Source organism: Ostrea edulis, chromosome 1 (assembly GCF_947568905.1).
Source record: "Ostrea edulis chromosome 1, xbOstEdul1.1, whole genome shotgun sequence".
Taxonomy (NCBI): Eukaryota; Metazoa; Mollusca; class Bivalvia; order Ostreida; family Ostreidae; genus Ostrea; species Ostrea edulis.
Window position 1 is genome coordinate 48,232,407 of NC_079164.1, and position 19,420 is coordinate 48,251,826.

General features: G+C 35.5%; 2 protein-coding genes across 4 annotated transcripts in view; one reads left to right on the top strand and one right to left on the bottom strand.

Moving 5' to 3' along the window:
• The window catches only part of LOC125651968 (guanine nucleotide-binding protein G(s) subunit alpha-like), a 39,363-nt gene extending 38,002 nt beyond the window's left edge, over positions 1 to 1,361 (bottom strand). Inside the window, exons 1-3 of the mRNA XM_048880826.2 lie at positions 969 to 1,361; positions 778 to 850; positions 550 to 604 (exon numbers count right to left, since the gene is read on the bottom strand). Coding sequence (XP_048736783.1) covers positions 550 to 604; positions 778 to 850; positions 969 to 1,104 — 264 coding nt within the window. The 5' untranslated portion in view covers positions 1,105 to 1,361. The remainder of the gene's footprint in view (positions 1 to 549; positions 605 to 777; positions 851 to 968) is intronic.
• A 13,519-nt stretch (positions 1,362 to 14,880) lies between these two features.
• Positions 14,881 to 19,420, top strand: part of LOC125651948 (protein fantom-like) — a 35,302-nt gene continuing 30,762 nt past the window's right edge. For 2 of the 3 annotated variants that reach the window (XM_048880806.2, XM_048880815.2), the window contains exons 1-6: positions 14,894 to 15,024; positions 15,314 to 15,453; positions 15,973 to 16,114; positions 17,403 to 17,467; positions 17,612 to 17,709; positions 17,993 to 18,073. In XM_048880806.2, the coding sequence (XP_048736763.2) occupies positions 15,399 to 15,453; positions 15,973 to 16,114; positions 17,403 to 17,467; positions 17,612 to 17,709; positions 17,993 to 18,073 (441 nt within the window). In that variant the 5' untranslated portion in view covers positions 14,894 to 15,024; positions 15,314 to 15,398. Of the gene's footprint in view, positions 15,025 to 15,313; positions 15,454 to 15,972; positions 16,115 to 17,402; positions 17,468 to 17,611; positions 17,710 to 17,992; positions 18,074 to 19,420 lie in introns of all 3 variants that reach the window. The other variant, XM_048880800.2, reaches the window with a different exon arrangement.

The window sequence follows — 19,420 nt, forward strand, 5'->3', positions numbered from 1 at the left end:
AAGATATTTGTTTTTCATCTGAACCAACTTCATTCTATTTTCAACCAACAAACTATACAGGTCTGTTGGTCAAAATTTCTAGCATACGACCTTTCCAATTCAACCATTACATACAACCAATCTTATTAACACTGGAAACATACTTAGAAAATGAAGTTAGCAATTAACGGGGTAACATTCAGAAGGGAAAAAACCCCATTAAATATAAAGTTTATGATCTTTTTGTTTTAGTTGGGGTTTTTTTTCTTCATGTTTGTTATTTGTCAAACCAAATGCAGAGCTGTTTATTGCATCTCATCATCATCTGAATTTACACTCTCCTTAAAATACATTGGGTGCATTAAACTGGTTATATATTCATGAAGAAAACAAAGACATTAACATATTGCTGCATACATATTCCATATGCATGCATACAAAAACTTAAACAAATCCTGTATTATCTTAACAAACTGCTATTGGTCGCAAACCCATCGATTGCAAAATGTGTATTGGCGGCCATGTTTTCCAAGATGGTGGTAATCAATAAAATTCCATTTAATTACTTACCAAAATTGCATCTCTGATATTCTTTTTAATATCCTCTATCTTTTGCTTTCGTTCACTGAAACACAAGAGTATTGTATGTCTTAAAAAACTAATAAACTGTAACAATTCTCGCGTTTTGTAACTGTAATATGGTAACCCCTCCACGAGACTCTCAACTATGCATACATAATATGATATAAAGTAAGAATAGATATTGTCTAATTGAAGATCAACTAAGTCAATACTTACTCTGGTCCGAATCCATTCACATGCAATATTCTCATCTGTTTTACGATTGTTGACTTTCCAGATTCCCCGGCACCTTAAAATGCAAAAAAATATTTTTAATACAGACTCGTCCATTTTGGAGTCGAGGGGGGAATGTCAGGTCAACAGCCGATACATATAACGCTACATAAACTCTATTTTCCTTCACATACCTAGCAAAAGCAAACGATGGGTTGCTTTGTAAACCTGCTTATCTTTGGCCAAAAGCTTTTCAATTCTTTTATTTGCCTCCTTGGCCTTCTTGTCATCCTCGCCGTCAGGTCCTCCCTTCGGCTTAAAACATCCCATAATGTACGAAAAGGACGTAATTTTGTTTGGTCGGTGTCGCAACACAAACTGGACCCTTAAAAAAATTCCCTGGGTTTATCAACACCCAGCAACCACCCAAGATACACTCTATATATCCTTCGATATTGCTATACTAGTATAAATCCATTCATGTGGCTGGAAATGTCTAATCTGCACATGAAATCTCCTAGATGTTTCTCTCTAGCCGACATTTCAAGACCACCATACGTCAAATTGACAGCACTGGGTGGGGTTACAAAGCATTGTGGGTAGTACAGGCGCGCTCAAAAATTATTTATCAGCCGACAAACACGTGAATTCATGATTAATTAGTTTGTAAAGCGGTAAACTTTAAGCATAGTGAATGGGTTTTGAAACGAAGGACACAACGTAAATAGATGGTTTGATTATAATTAATGAAAAATTTGAAGAAGAAAAAAAAAGAGTGATGAAATAAGCTTGCTCTTCACGATAAACTCAATTTAGGGCCCAAAATGGGCATAACATGCACTTCAACATTACAAATTATATATACAATGCAGGACTGAGTTCCACAACACTAATATAATGTTGATATATGCAATAGACATACTCATTTTGACATACTCTTTATTTTTTTCAAATGGATACAGAATATAATAAACAGTGTAATATTAACAGGCTTGAATTGAAGCACATTTCAGTCGGGCACTCCGTATAATATTTTCTTTTCTGGCACTTCAGAACACGTTTTCATTGGGGTGGATGGTACATATTCTCTTATTGTTAATGTAGTTGGGCATTTATAATGACTTGGTTTGAAAACATTGTTATGATAAGCCTTTTTGCCATGCATGCAATGATAAAATTCAACTTTGAGTAATACAATAAATACATTCTAAAGGTTTCAATAGTTAATCATTATGATCCACTTTTAAGAAGACAGAAATAGAAGAATCATGTGTTCAAAAACATCAATTAATATACATACGTCTTATTTTGTCAGAACTCAGTACTTAGTTTCAGTGGTTTTAACCCCTGGACTCCACTAGGGGCCTTAAGACAGTTCCCATACTTTGCCCACCCATGCACCCACCTCGAAATTTCTGGATCCGCCATTGTGAACTGTCCCTATGAAATCGATCAGTTATAATACTATTTATAATGAATAGCATAAAACTCCATTCCATCAAGATGGGAGTATTCATTGTATATTCAATTATATATATATATATATATATATATATATATATATATACATGTATATAAATAGTTTTACAAGAGAGAGAGGGAGGGGGTGTGGTCATCTACAACGGTTAGGATTTCAGTAAGTCCACAAAGCATTATCTCTTAAACAGTTACGTCGCAATTTTTAATGGATAATTCAATAAATTTTAAACTTTTAGGTATTTTCACTTCATTTTCTTGTAACACACGCACGCACACACAGTCACACATAAGGGGATAGATAAATAAATAGATGTATATAAATGATTTGTCATCATGAAGGGATGGGTTGTCCCGAAAATTTGACAATTCCATATTGTTCGTGTCGTTGGTCATTTTAGTGCTTTCAATGCTTAAATACATTAATATATAAATTACACAGTAGATTATATATGTCGCACGCTGCTAGGAGATTTGGTTCCACGGGTCGTGAATTCAACCCCGGGCAGGGACGGAAATGGGTATCTATATAATAGTGAATTTCTCTGATTTGGATCTGCATACATATCACGACTCAAGTCAACTTCAAACTAAGTTATCATAAAGAACATCATTTACCATTATCAATCACCACATACCATCACCTACCGTCATGTACCATCAGCAATCACTATATACCATCATGTACCATCAGCAACCACTATATACCATCATGTACCATAAGCAACCACTATATACCATCATGTACCATCAGATACCACTATACACCATCATGTACCATCAGCAACCACTATATACCATCATGTACCATCAGATACCACTATATACCATCATGTACCATCAGCAACCACTATATACCATCATGTACCATCAGATACCACTATATACCATCATGTACCATCAGCAACCACTATATACCATCATGTACCATCAGACACCACATCAACCACCACAAACCTTTATCTACCACCACATACCATCATCTACACATACAAATACAACTATATACCATCATTTTCCACCACATATCACATCAACCACCACATATAACAGTGGCGGATCAAGAAAGGGGGGGGTCTGAAGGTGCCCCCTTTGAAACCCCAAATTAATGGTAGGAACCCCCCCCCCCTAAAGAAAATACTGGATCCGCCCCGGTATAATCATCTACCATCATTTAACACCAAAACCACATCAACCACAATATTCCTTCATCAGCCATCGCCTATATACTCATCTACCACCACATAAAATCATCTATCATTATATATTATAATCTCATCTACCATTATATATTATACAATCATCTACCATTATATAATCATCTACCATTATATATTATACAATCATCTACCATTATATATTATACAATCATCTACCGTTATATATTATACAATCATCTACCATTATATATTATACAATCATCTACCATTATATATTATACAATCATCTACCATTATATATTATACAATCATCTACCATTATATATTATACAATCATCTACCATTATATATTATACAATCATCTACCATTATATATTATACAATCATCTACCGTTATATATTATACAATCATCTGTCATTATATATTATACAATCATCTACCATTATATATTATACAATCATCTACCATAATACAGTACCCGCAACGTTACTCTTGACATTCCTATCGTCTTCTATCGTGCGTGTATCCTATCGTATCGTGCGTGTATCCTATCGTATCGTGCGCGCGTATCCTATCGTATCGTGTTTTGCGTTTATCATGTTTTCCGTTTTCTATCGTGTTTCGCTTTTATCGGGTCTATCGTGTATCATGTTTTGCGTGTATCTTTTTTTTATGATATTACAATGTATGACATTTACAATGGGATTGAACACAAATCCTCAAACTTTCTTAAAATCTCTTCCCCTGACATCAATATTGAGAGTCTATAAAACAATGATTCACTGAGTAGGTTAGAGTAAGCAGATCTAGGATTTTGTGGTGTGGTCATAGAATACGAAACTACCGAAAGACCAGCTAGCCTGTTGTTAATTTTGATACATTTGTATGCTAGTAACTATACAAGGTATTGCATATATACATGAGTAACTGGTAAAATAGTACTAGTATAGTACACGCACAAGAGAAATTAATTATAGATTGCATGAAATGATCTGAACACCCATGAATGTATGCTATCAAAAATTAATTATTTATCCCGAAACAAATATTTTTTCAAGTGCTGATTATCGATTTGATTGTCGATGATTATCTATTTATTTATTTATAACAGATGTCGAGCACAGGATCATCGCTGCATGCCTGGAATTCACCGAATTTACTTGTACCTCACCAAAACGAAAGGCGGTCAATGAATAATTGAACTTCACCAAAACTAAATGCAATAAATAAACAAATAGATAAAGAAATAATGATATAAAAAAAATAACATTCAGGTCGGTATATCTATATTAGCATTTATAAAAAGAAGGGAAAAAAGACTGTTGTCGCATCCACTTTGACCCCCTCCCCGACACCCTCCCCCCCCCCCCTCCCCCTCTAACCTTTCCTCACGTCGACCCTCCCCCTCCCCCTAACCTTTCCTCACGTCGACCCTCCCTCCCCCCTAACCTTTCCTCACGTCGACCCTCCATTTTTTATTTAACACGTCCCGGAACTAACGTAGGAAAAGTAACGAAGCATTTTTAACAATATATACGTTGATGGTATTTACTTTTGGGATGAACTGTATATGGTCTAATACACAACAAGTCTGTAATGTACGCAGGTTAACAGTCTTATACCAAAAATAGATTGTTAATATATTCTAATTTATAAATAGTACTTAGTTATCTACAAGTACATTATCTGTTTTTCATAGCAACGCCAAGTGATAATTCTTACATTTATATAGAAAAATCGATGATTGCAAACAAGGTTTCTATTAACGATTAACTGGTGTTATTTATACACACATGAGTCAGACAAAGTGACATTTCTGTTCATAATATTTAATCCCGTGAGATATTTTCATATAAGTATTGCATGTGTTTGAAAAGGAACAGTGGGGTGACATTAAGTTGACTTTCATTTCACATAGTTAACGTATGCTCAATTCTTGATTATTGATATTATAAATAAAATATCCGAGTAAAAATAAAAATATGTATCTAGATGCTGCACGGTGCACCTCGGAATTGTCTTTTAAAAATTTAACCTTTTTAAAAATGTGTAATATGACGTAAATGAAGAAATGTACTGTTGATACAAAATTAGCGTACAAAACATGTATAAAAATAAAACTTTACGAAATTCTGTTTTGAATGATTCACTTATTGAAGGAATCGCTGTTTTGGTTGTATAAAAACAATGGTTTATATCATACAAACAATTCCATTCGTTTTTATATTCCCATAATACAATCAACCAAAACTGAGATTAATGTTCCACTGACAAAATGATGAAAATTATAATTTTGGGATAAAACTATGGGTTGATTATATTAACAGGGGCACTTAAAGTGGCTCATTACATTAAAATTTTATTTAATGGCTCGTTAAAACAACGCTTATGAAGTTTGATTTCACCATCGAAAGAGTGATACCATTAAGCTTAGCTCTCCGTTGTTTTGAATGATTTTTTTTTTTTTGGTGATTTTTTCCGGAGTGATAGAAATGTTGTTTTGTTTGCATATGAGAGATTTTAGAGATCAAACCTAGCTTTGATTTGATGCAGGATATAAATGTATTGAAACCTACGAAGACGACTCGTGCAGGTGTTCTATATTTTTTTTTAAATAAAAAAACCATGAAAAGTATTTAACATTGTGGGTTTTTTTGGTGAATGCATACTTACTGCCCATTACGCTCTCTGGCGTGTAGAGCAGCAACGAGTTATCTCCATCCCTGTCTGTCGGTTGCCTTCTTTTGCAGAGTTCCCCAGGTTTGATGGTAAGATTCATCTCTGCTTCTACTGTTCGTCTTCATGTTATCTTAGGCCTTCCTCTCTTTCGTTTCCCCTCAGGTGTCCAAAACAGGGCTGTTCTTGAGATGTTATCTTGGTCTTTGCGAAGGACATAGCCTATCCATTTCCATCGTCTCTTTGTTATGATCATGGCCATATCTTCTTGTTGACATCTGTTGAGAAGGTCTTCGTTTGATATCTTCTGTGGCCAGAAGATTCTTAAGATCCTCCTCAAACTCTTTGTATGGAAGGTCGACAACTTCTGTTGGTCACATTCTGTTATCCTCCATGCAGCACTCAGACCCATATAATAATATTGGCAGGATGCAACTTCTGTAAAGATGGAGTTTAGTGCGGATGGTGTACTGCCCTGATCTCCATACAGTTTGTAGGTTCTTGAAGGCTGTCCTTGCTTTGCAGAGTCTTAGTTGGATATCTGCCTCTGCACCACCATTTGTGCTTACCACGCTGCCAAGGTATGTAAAAGTGTTGGTATTAGGCAGTTCTTGCTCGCCTAACATGACTGGTGGTGGTCTACTGATGTTCAATGTAATGATTTCTGTCTTCTTGGTATTGATGTTCAATCCAATTTGTCCTGCATAATTTTGTAGCCTGTTGGTTTTCTCTTGTATGTGCTGATGCGTGTGAGAGAGCATGGCAATATCATCGGCGAAGTCTAGATCTTCTAGTGTTGAGTGTATGCCCCATCTAATGCGTCTGTTAGAATCTGATGTTGTCTGACGCATTACCCAGTCAATGGCTATGATAAAAAGTGTTCATGACATAACACAACTTTGACGGACGCCTGTTTTTACTTGGAAGTGTAGATCACTGCTATCAACTGTACACTTGAAATTGTTGTAGAAACTCTTTATTAGCTGGATAAGGTGTTGCGTCACCCCATACGATCTAACAATCTTCCATAGGCTTTCTCTGTGGATGCTATCGAATGCTTTCTCGAAGTCAACAAAATTGATGTAAAGTTTTCTTTGCCATGCATAACACTGTTCAATGATAATGCGTAGTGTAAATGTTTAGTCTATGCATCCTCTACCTGGGCGAAAACCTGCTTGTTCGTTTCGCAATAAGTTGTCAATCGCATTTGATATTCGTTTAATGATGATTTTGGCCATTATCTTGCTTGGGATAGAGAGCAATGTAATTCCACGTCAGTTGTTGCAATCATATCGTGGCCCCTTTTTAGCTCACCTGAGCTAAAAGCTCACGTGAGCTATTCTGATCACCCATATTCCGGCGTCCGTCCGTCTGTAAACTTTTAACATTTTTGACTTCTTCTCAAAAACCACTGGGCTAATTTCAACCAAAGTTGGCACAAAACATCCTTAGGTAAAGGGAATTCTAAATTGTTAAAATAAAGGGCCAGGCCACCTTCCAAGGGGAGATAATCAAGAAAAGGTAAAAATAGAGTAGGGAAATTAAAAAATCTTCTTCTCAAGAACCACTGGGCCAGAAAAGATGAAATTTATAGATAAGCTTTATTAGGTAGTGCAGATTCAAGTTTGTAAAAAAAGTTTTACATACAAATATATAGGAAAAATCTTTAAAAATCTTCTTCTCAAGAACCACTGAGCCAGAAAAGCTGAGATTTATATGAAAGCTTTCTGATATAGTGCAGATTCAGGTTTGTTAAAATCATGGCCCCGGGGGTAGGATGGGGCCACAATAGGGGATCAACGTTTTACATACAAATATATAGGGAAAATCTTTAAAAATCTTCTTCTCAAGAACCATTGGGCCAAAAAAGTTCACATTTACATGAAAGCTTTCTGACATAGTGTAGATTCAAGTTTGCAAAAACCATGGCCTCCAGGGGTAGGTTTGGGGCAATAATAGGGACTACGGTTTTACATGCAAATATATATGGAAATTCTTCTGATATGGACCAAGGTGACTCAGGTGAGCGATGTGGCCCATGGGCCTCTTGTTTAGAATTCTGATGATGGTAATATTGTTTCTTTCCAGATTTCATGAAAGATGGGATGCAGGATGTTTGCTGCTAGTACTGGGTCTGTTTTGAAAAGTTCTGCATTTAGATTGTCACAGCCTGGTGCTTCTCCATTCTTTAAACTCTTAATGGCAGCTATAATTTCAGATGTATTTGGTGGTTCTATGCTGATATCAAGATCTTCATCAAGCTCCTGGATTTCTGGTTCTTGAAGAGGAGAAGGTCTATTCAGTATTTCTTTAAAATGTTCTGTCCAGCGTATCTCTTGTTCTTTTTCTGATGTTAATAGTTTCCCTTGGTTGTCTTTGATAGGTACATTTGAGGATGTCTTGCTCTTACCACAGATAGTCTTTGTAATTTTGTATAGGTTGCCTTGTTCTCCTTTATTTGCTGCTTCCTCTGCTTTTGATGCCAAATTATCCATGTATGATCTTTTATCTGTTCGGGTCATTTTCTTCACATCCCGTTGTATTTCACTATATTCAAGTTGTAACCTATCTTTCAGTCGAGATGATTTAGCCTCATTAATTTTTTTTTATCTCTTCTTGCACTGATCTTTGCCCATGTGTCAGGTGTTATCCAGTCCTTGGTTTTCTGTTGTTGTCTAAAACCAATACATTTTTCACTTCTTTTCCTGTATATATATATATCGGCCACTATTTCCCATTTTTTATCAATGGAGTCTCTTTCACCTAGTTCTGGTAGGGTTTGAAGCGCTTGAAATCGGTTTTTGGCTTGGATGGAGAATTCGTTCTTGACTCTGGTATCTTTGAGCCTATCAATATCGAAACGTCTAACTGTTGTTTTCACTTGCTTAGTCCCTCGAAGTTTGATAAGAACAGTTACTAGATGGTGGTCACTCTCTATATCAGCACCTCTTTTGACTCGTATATCTAGCAGAGATCGTCTCCAGGTCCCGTTTATCATGATGTGGTCTATCTGGTTCTTGTCTCTAAGGTTGGGAGAATACCAGGTAAGTTTATGGGTGTCACGATGTGGAAAAAGGGTACCTCCTATGACATAGTTATTTGTGGTACAGAAGTCTGCTAATCTTTCACCATTTTTAGCTCTTCTGAGCCAAAGGCTCAAAGAGCTAATACTATGGCCATTTGTGCGGTGTGCGTAAACTTTTTAGAAAAAGGGCTATAACTCAAGAACCCCTTGGCCAATTTTTTTCAAATTTGTTACAGGGTATCATTGGCCCAAGGGCTTTCATACATACTAAATAGAGGGATGTGACCCTTTAACAAGGGGAGATAATCAGGAAAATACAAACAAAAGTAGTGGTTGCTAAAAAATCTTCTTCTCAAGAACCACTGGGCAGATTATCACCAAACTTACACATAATGATGAGGATATGTTGTAGATTAAAAATTGTTCAAGGCATTACCCTGGGGCAAAGGGCGTGGTCTCAAGGTCACTTCAAAGTTGACCTAAATTTATAAATTTTTTAAATTCCTTAAATCTTAGATATTTTAGTCATTATAAGGACAAGGATCATCAAATTTTGACAATTGATGCATCTTAGGACCTTGTGTCAAATTGTCTCAAAAGTAGGTCACGGTGACCTACTTTTTGAATTTTGCAGGTATTTATTTTAAAATTGATTTTGATGCATATCTTGGACACTTTGAAGCCTATGATCATCAAAACTTGTCAGTTGGTGGATCATGGGACCTTGAAATGCGTCAACTGAAAAATAGGTCACCGTGACCTACTTTCTGAATTTTATGGCTTATCATTTATAGATATATTTTAAGTTGTTATTTCAAATACCGAGAGGTTTAGAATCATCAAATCTTGTAAGTTGATGCATCTTGAGGCCTTGAAACATATTTATAAAAAAGTAGGTCACAGTGACCTACTTTTTGAATTTTACAGATATTCAAATTTCACATTTTCAATTTTAGATGCATATTTTGGGCACTGTTAAACCTAGGATCATCAAACTTTGTCAGTTGATGCGTCTTCAGTCTTCGGTTTGTGTCGACCAAAAAGTAGGTCACCGTGACCTACTTTTGGTATTTGACAGCTAAATTACTATATTTCAGACACTATTTGACCTACAATCATCAAACTTTGTCAGTTGATGCATCTTGAGTCTTCGGAGTGTATCGACCAAAAAGTAGGTCACTGTGACCTACTTTTGGCATTTGACAGTTATATTTATATATTTCAGTCACTAATTGACCTACAATCATCAAACTTTGACAGTTGATGCATCTTGAGTTTACGGAGTGTGTCGACCAAAAAGTAGGTCACCTTGACCTACTTTTGGAATTTGACGGCTATATTTATATATTCCAGATACTATTTGACCTACAGTCATCAAGCTTTGTCAGTTGATGGGTCTTGCATGTTCGAAGGGTTTCGACCAAAAAGTAGGTCAACTTGACCTACTTTTGGAATTGGACACCTATATTTATATATTTCAGATACTATTTGACCTACAGTCATCAAACTTTGTCAGTTGATGGGTCTTGCATGTTCGGAGTTCGCTGACCAAAAAGTAGGTCACCATGACCTACGATTGGAATTTGACAGCTATATTTCAATATTCAGATACTAATTGGCTTAAAATCATCAAACTTTGTCAGTTGATATTTCTTGGTTTCTCAAAATGTGTAAACCAAAAAGTAGGTCACATTGACCTACTTTTTTGAATTCTTAGGATTTAACTAAAGATTTAGAATACTAAGAGGCTAAGAATAGAAATGGTGGGGTTGTACAATTTATCAGAAGAGCGATTCTAGGCCCTTGGGCCTCTTGTTATTCATGCAGCCACAACCATGTCTTCCCATTGCTCTATCATAATGTATGTTGCTGGATCCAACTTTTGCATTCATGTCTCCCATAATAATTTTGATGTCATGTTTTGGTGTTCTGTCCAGTTCATTCTGACGTTGTTCGTAAAATGCACCTGTAGACTCTTCGCTGCTATCGTTAGTTGGGGCATAACACCTGAACAACGTTATGTTGATTTGTTTTCCTCTCAATACATGTTTTAATAATAATAAAATTTAAATAGCACCAAGGTGCTTTACAAGGGTAAGAAGAGGAATACAACAATAAAACACAATTAAATGACAGTATGTCATAAGACCTTATATCTGTAAAATTATCAAAATAAAACACTATAAATTAAGATCAATAGCTTAATTTGTGTGTGTGTGTGTGTGTGTGTGTGTGTGTGTGTGTGTGTGTGTGTGTTGTGTTTGATTAAAACAGTCCGATTTTATACATCTTTTAAATACGAAATAATTAAAAGCTGCGAGTTTTCAGGTCATATCTATGGCACGCCTTTTTTGACATTTATTCCCCTATAAAGATAAAAGATATCTCATAAATTTTATTAGATATCTTATAAAAGTTATTTAAGATATCTTCTAATGTTTATGAGATATCTTGTATCTTTTATAAGATTTCATATAAAAGCTATGAGATATTTTATAAAATATATAAGATATCTTACAAAGTTTATGAGATATCTTATAAGACATATACGATATCTTATATGTTTCATAAGGTATCGTATGAAGACAAAAATATAAGATATCTTATATCTATCTATAGCTAGATATATACGTATAAATTTGTGAGATGTCTTATAAATATTCATTCTTGAGATATCTTATAGAATATATAAGATATCCTATATGTGTTAAAAGGTATCTTATAAAAAAAACCATGAGATATCTCATAAATGAGTTTTCATAAGATATCTCATAAACTTTATAAGATATTTTATAACTTTTATCAGATATCTTATAAAAGAAAGTTTATAAGATATCTCGTATGTTTTATAAAATATCTCATAAACTTTATGAGATATCTTTTTTAATATACAAGATATGTTATACAGTTTAAGTAGTTTATAAGATATCTTATATATTTTATGAGATATCTTATAAACTGTAAATTATATGAGGTATTTTATGAAGTATATTAGATATCTTACAAATGTTCCTTTATAAGATATCTTATAAAGTTTATGAAATAGGTAAGATATCTTATATGTTTTATAAGATATCTTATAAAAAATGAATTTATAAAATGTCTTCTGTTTTTTATAAGATACAATATCTCATAAACTTTATAAGATATCTTGTTTAATATATAAGATATCATATAAACTTTATGAGATATCTTATATAGTTTATAAGATATCTTATATATTTTAAGGCACGAGCCTTGTTTACATACATGTAACAACGAATTGTGAGCTCTGCATCTCTCTTGTAAGTCGACAAATGACCTTAAATTTTTTGCTGGCCGTTAGAAATATCTTCACCAAAAACGGAAAAATAAAATGTGCACATTTTCAGCTCAAATCGTGTCCATGCCCCTTTTACCGTGCGCATTTTTTTGTGCGCCGTAAATCGAAGGTTTATGTAAGGGGTGGATCTGTACATGTAGCTCTCTGATTGGTCCCAATATTTTCTCCGAGAGCTACAGCTGGGTAAACTCCAGCTCGGTTAAAAAACATAAGGCTTTTATAGCCGGTAGGGATAAAACTGAACATATTCACACACACACACACACACACACACACACACACACACACACACACACATATATATATATATATATATATATATATATATATATAAAGAAGACGAGCTGTAGTTTAGTGGTGCAGTAATTGGGAGCAGGACACGAAAGCTAAACTGGCCCTCAATGCTTCCAATGTTGGTGCTGCAGTCACTGTCTTCGGTAAGTAGTTCCACTCGGATCGATCGAGAGAATTAGGAGTCGTTATACACATGTACCTCCTTGATGGTTCTAGATAGGTTGTATATACCTCTGTCCCCCTCTCGCTCTGTTGTCTCCAGGGATATAATAAGAATCTAGGTTGATGTCCACCAGATTGTGCCAGATCTTATAATTAACACATTACGAGTCAATGTTGGGTTCGTCTGTCCTGTAGTGAATCCCAATCTAGTTGGTCACGGAGAGAGGTAACACATCTTGGTGAGGTATCTGTGTATTGGTTGAAGACAAAGCGGGCTGCTCTCTGCACATACATATTCAATTTCTTTAACCAGGGTAGATTGATGTGGACGCCATATATTTGATGCATACTCTATCGATGGTCTGATCAGCGTGCAGTAGGTTGTTGCTTTGACTGATGGTTTCAAGCGTCCCGAGTTCCTACGAAGAAAGCCCAGTGTTATTGTTGCTTTTCCGATGGTGTTGGAAATATGTTTTGTCCACTGTAGGTCTTTGCTGATGGTCACGCCCAGGTATTTCCCGCTATCCCATAACCTCTAGCTGGTGTCCATGGGGATGACACCGTATTTGCGGGGGCGGACGTTTATTGTTACTCTGATGACAGTACACTTCTCTGGGTTAAAACACATTTGCCATTTTCGTTCCCAGGCTTCAATGGGGGTAATTTCATCTTGGAGTTTAGCTGTGTCAGTTTATATATATACCATAGTGTATTAATTAATTTCAGGAGGAGACGATCTTTGAGAAATCAAGGAGGGCAATGCCAGTTTGGGTTCCGTGGTCCATATTTCTGGCTACCTTGTCCGAGGTCACAATTAGTTGTGTCTCGCAAGAAGTAGTCTGTGTAGTACATGCTCCAAGAGCTCACAAGCTATAGATGTTAGGGATACAGAGCTTACAAGCTATAGATTTTAGGGATACAGAGCTCACAAGCTATATATGTTAGGGATACAGAGCTCACAAGCTATAGATGTTAGGGATGCAGGACGATAGTTTGTTGGTTTGGTGCTTCTCCCCTTTTTTGTATATCAACACTATGTTTGCTGTTCGCTATTTATCTGGTATTATTCCTTGGTCTAGGGATAGCTGGAACGCCCTAGTCAAATATATGGTGATATGGTGTTTGCTGCACTTTTTAGAATGAAAGATGGTACTTCATCTGGTCCCGTGGCCTTGAGTGGTCTGAGTCCTTTCAGCAGTTTAAGGATGCCTCTTTCATTTACAGTAATGTTGTCCATGGGTGGAAACGGACTAGGTATATTTTGTAGATCTTCCTTTGTGTATACTGAATGGAATTATTGGTTCAATATTGAAGCCTTCTTAGTGGTTTCAATGTGCATGCTATATGTGTACATGCATGCTATGTGTCTTAAATTGTCTTTGATATCGGTGATAGTCAGTTAAAAAGCTCTATTTAGAGAGCTTGTGTTGAATTGTTTTAATGTATACATAGTACCGATTTTAAATTAAATTTACTTGCTAATTTACTCATCGCTATTTTGTTTAGATTTGAAATAAGTATCTCCCGATGAAAATTGATAAAAATTATTCCATGTATTTTAATCACATTTCTGCACTTTTCATCAAGAAATAAGTTTCCGTTATCAATTCATTTAATTTGTACAATATTTGTCCGATATATTTGTTTTCTAATATATTTTTTGAAGATTCTGGCCGTAAATTTACAAAAATATTAACAAATGATGTTTTCCATTTTCATAGATATTTTTTTTATTTTAAAAATAGAACGTCTATCTGAGTCTTTTAGGCATATTTTACTTGTTATTCACATCATGCATCAAATCAAAGCGAATTTGGTCTCTAAAATCTCTTGCAAACAATACAACTTTTTATTATTCCGAAAAAAAAAAAATCACCAAAAAAGCAAAATATTTGAGAGCTTATATCACTCTTTCGATGGTAAAATCATACTTTATGTGAGGTGCAATGTGACTAATGATCGGGATCGTTGTTACAAAAAAAACAACAACAAAATTTGGCGCATGCGTATTAGAATATAAATAACAATCGCTGGAAACTGGAAAACAGTGCAGCACTGCTGCGTTTTCAGAAAAGAAGGAAAGTTAAAACAAACAAACAATTCATGCATTTGACAACTAAGAGACTTGAGAATGGTGAATTTTCAATTTTTTGAAACTGTTGTATACTCGTCTCCTTTTTTCTCTCCACTGCATTTATGTTCGTTCATGGGCTGTCGAACCCGGTTCCCCGAGATGACTGCTAGAAACTTGCAAATGTGTATTCACTTTTTAGAAATATTGCTAATCAGATGTGGGGCATATTTTAAGATAAAGCAAAAATATTAAACTATTTCAAATCGATGCGGGAACTTGTATTAAATCAAAGAACAGTGTAATTTGACATGCTCAAACATGTTAAAAATGGTAATGTTTTTGTTTACAGACGTAAACATTGAATAGGGTAAGGAAACTGGCTGCATAGGATCTTGTATCAACAAACTTGACTGATTGGTTGATAGACAGCAAACATGACGGACATTGATATGGTTCCGGTGAAGGACCCTGGAGGTGGGAAAAATGATGGTCAGTATTATACTCTTGATTTTTTTTGGAGGGGAGGGGGGGGGGGGGGGGGAGGGGATAATCTCTGCTGAGATTCAGCTCAGCTGAATATTTGGACTGACGCCTTCACTGAAACTCGGAGCAGTCCTTCATAATTCATGTCTGGAAATTTACTTTTAGATTCGGCCGGTTCTAGCAATTAATATGCACTTAGGTGACACTGCTGATCACTTCAGATAAGTTAGTTTACTATAAAACCAACTCTGTATCACTATTAATGCTACATTACTTACCGTCTATGTATGTAAATTCCATAAAAAAACTATCACTAAGTTTTCCGTTCAAATTATCACTTCCACATCTTGGCACAATATTTTATCTCCCGAAATTGAAGAGATCCTATATAGTTTTTTAAATTCGTGATGAACAAGTAGGTATGTGGAGATACTATCAGTAACTCCGTCTTCATAAAGTAGTTTTTTGAAAGATTTGTAAAGTTGTTGTCTGTGTTTCTGATGGACAAGTTTTTGTTTCTTGAAGGATTTGAGCAAAAGGCTGCCCAGCAAAGGCGTATGGTCAGTAAGTGGGACAGAGACACCCTAGAAGATAAATACCTCAGGATGTATGAAGAAAACCTCATCTTAAAGAAGCATGCCAGAAAGCAAGAGGATAAGATCAAGAGGTGGGTAGAGACACAGAGTAGGCTGTGAACTGAAAGAGGGGGTGGGAGAGTAGGCTGTGAACTGAAAGAGGGAGTGTGAAAGTAGACTGTGAACTGAAAGAGGGGGTGGGAGAGTAGGCTGTGAACTGAAAGAGGGGATGAGAGGTAGACTGTGAACTGAAAGAGGGGGTGGGAAAGTAGACTGTGAACTGAAAGAGGGGGTGGGAAAGTAGACTGTGAACTGAAAGAGGGGAGGTGAAAGTAGACTGTGAACTGAAAGAGGGGATGAGAGGTAGACTGTGAACTGAAAGAGGGGATGGGAGAGTAGGCTGTGAACTGAAAGAGGGGATGAGAGGTAGACTGTGAACTGAAAGAGGGGGTGGGAGAGTAGGCTGTGAACTGAAAGAGGGGATGAGAGAGTAGACTGTGAACTGAAAGAGGGGGTGGGAGAATAGACTGTGAACTGAAAGAAGGAATGGAGAAGGCTATTTACTGTAAAAAGGAGTGGGAAAATAGGCTGTTTCCTGTAATGAGTGGGAAGTTAGCTGTTGACTCTAAAGAGGAGTGGGAAGTTGGCTGTTAACTGTAGTAAGGAGTGGGGAGTTGGCTGTTAATGTAAAGAAGAGTGGGAAGTTGGCTGTTAACTGTAAAGAGGAGTGAGAAGTTGGCTGTTAACTGTAAAGAGGAGTGAGAAGTTGGCTGTTAACTGTAAAGAGGAGTGGGAAGTTGGCTTTTGAATGTAAAGAGGAGTGGGAAGTTGGCTGTTGACTGTAAAGAAGAGTGGGAAGTTGGCTGTTAACTGTAAAGAGGAGTGGGAAGTTAGCTTTTGACTGTTAAGAGGAGTGGGAAGTTGGCTGTTGACTGTAAAGAAGAGTGGGAAGATGGCTGTTGACTGTAAAGAAGAGTGGGAAGTTGGCTGTTGACTGTAAAGAAGAGTGGGAAGTTGGCTGTTGACTGTAATAAGGAGTGTGAAGATGGCTGTTAACTGTAATAAGGAGTGGGAAGTTGGGCTGTTGGCTGTTTTGTTGATCCTTTACTATAAAATTATTGATCTGAGGAGAGGCGGGGAGGAGGATCTTGACCCTCATGAGATAGGTATAGGTGAAAAGATCAGGATGTATGTACAGGGAGGGAGTAAGCCGGTCATTGTTAAAAGCAATTGTGCGTTTTAAATTCATAAGAAATTCAAGTGGTAAAAATTTCTTGTAACTTAGATTGGAAAGTGCACATGCATGTATATTCTGAGTTCCAAAGGATGGATACAAACATTTAATTGACTTTTGTTCCTTGTTTTTTTTTTTTTTTTTAGAATGGCAACAAAGTTACTCAGGCTTGTAAATGACAAAAAGAAAAACTCTGAAATTGATGTTGGAGGTTAGTATCATATGTTGCCATTTGTCAGACTTTGAAAATATTTTTTTTGTTAAAAAAAGTTTGAAAAAGTTACTTTTCTAGGTTACAGATTAGTTGAGGTGAATTATTTTAATCTGAAAAAGACATATTTGTAATGATTTACAGTGAAGAAAGGACGGGACATTGAGATGGAGGAAAAGATTGAGGAATTTCAGGATCATATCAGGGATTTAGAAAAACAGAACGTTCAGTTAAAGGAAAAGGTAATGTCTGATTATGATGAAGACAATTGTACAGTAAAACACAGATACGAGGGACATGCTTATAATGAATTCTCACTTATAGTAAAGTGAATTCCCAGTAGTTTTAAAATTAATATACTATGAATTTGTTAGATATTAACAAATTATGTTTATAATAAATCAAATTCTCCACCATTTCGCTATAATTATATATATATATATGTATGTATGTATATATATATATATATATATATCCATACTACATGTAGGAGCGCTTTGTCAAAGACAATGTTTTGTATTGTAGTTGATGCTAACTAAGCAACAGCTGGCAACTACTGGTAAAAGATCTACTCCCTACAACCGAGTAGGCTCTAGGATTGATACAGTAAGGAAAGATTTTCTTTTAAAAAGAAAATCACAGCTAGTAATGTGAAAGTGTTTTGTTGTAATGTGAAAGTGTTTTGTTGTAATGTGAAAGTGTTTTGTTGTAATGTGAAAGTGATTTGTTGTAATGTGAAAGTGTTTTGTTGTAATGTGAAAGTGTTTTGTTGTAATGTGAAAGTTACTGTATGATCAGGTGTCTACAATTTGTGGTTTCCAGTTGATAACATTGTGAATTGATTTATTTTGGTGCCAGCCCAGTGTTTCTCCATTTTGTATATAGTTCACAGCAATTGGTAGATTTATTGTTGATATTTTCTTACCCCTGAATATTTTGTGTATGTCAGTCTATGATTAAAGGTAGTTTCCATGCTCTATACCAAAGAATCTTTATACTTTGGCTAATGGTACTGCACACATGATAGACACAACCTAAAGATGCTCCTCACAAGCTGAGAAGTAATACAAGTAGGTCATAGGTGAAAGAGTAATACATCAAAACTTTTCCAGGGCTTGAGTCAATGATCAATTTGATCTAAGATGATGAATCTTTGAATTCGAACATATAATCATCATGACTGAAGGAATGTTTTCTAATTGGTGTCAGGTTTGAAGGTCAAGGTCATATCAGAGTGCAATTCCAAAGTTGTAGCACTGAAGACCAAGGATGATGATACAATTTACATTTGTCTATGCATTGATTGTAAATGAGGAAGAACTCTTTTTTGTTTTTGGTCAAAAAGTTTACGGTCAAGGTTTGTAAGTATGTCTAATGGTAGTTTTGTGCTATGCAGATTGAGTTTACAAGGACAGGTCTAATTTTACAATCCAGTTCAAATTTGATTAATATAATTTAGTATATGAATATCAACTACCAATTGGTTGAATTCAATATCCTGTTTAACAACCAAATACTAGAAAATAGTGGATTCATGAAATTCTACATTGTTTTATGAATACCAGTGTGTTAAACTATATCTGTCGGTTTTAATGCTGTTATGGTTTCTATGAATTTCTATGCTATGAATTCTACTGTAAAATTATCAAGAAAAAGAGAATAGGCTGAAGAATTCTATGATCTTTCAACAAAAGTGACCAAATTAATAGTAAATCTGATCTGAATTACAGCAATTGCTCACATCCACATATTGTTCTCAAATTTCACTCGGCTCTAAAAATTTTGATGAAATCTAAACTATAGTTTAAAAACTGTTTTCAATGAAAAGTAGTGTTGTCCATAGATACACTGTAAACATATGCACAAACACACATGCACATGTACACAAAAAAAAAATATATATATACATAAACACACACACACACACACACACACACACACACACACACACAC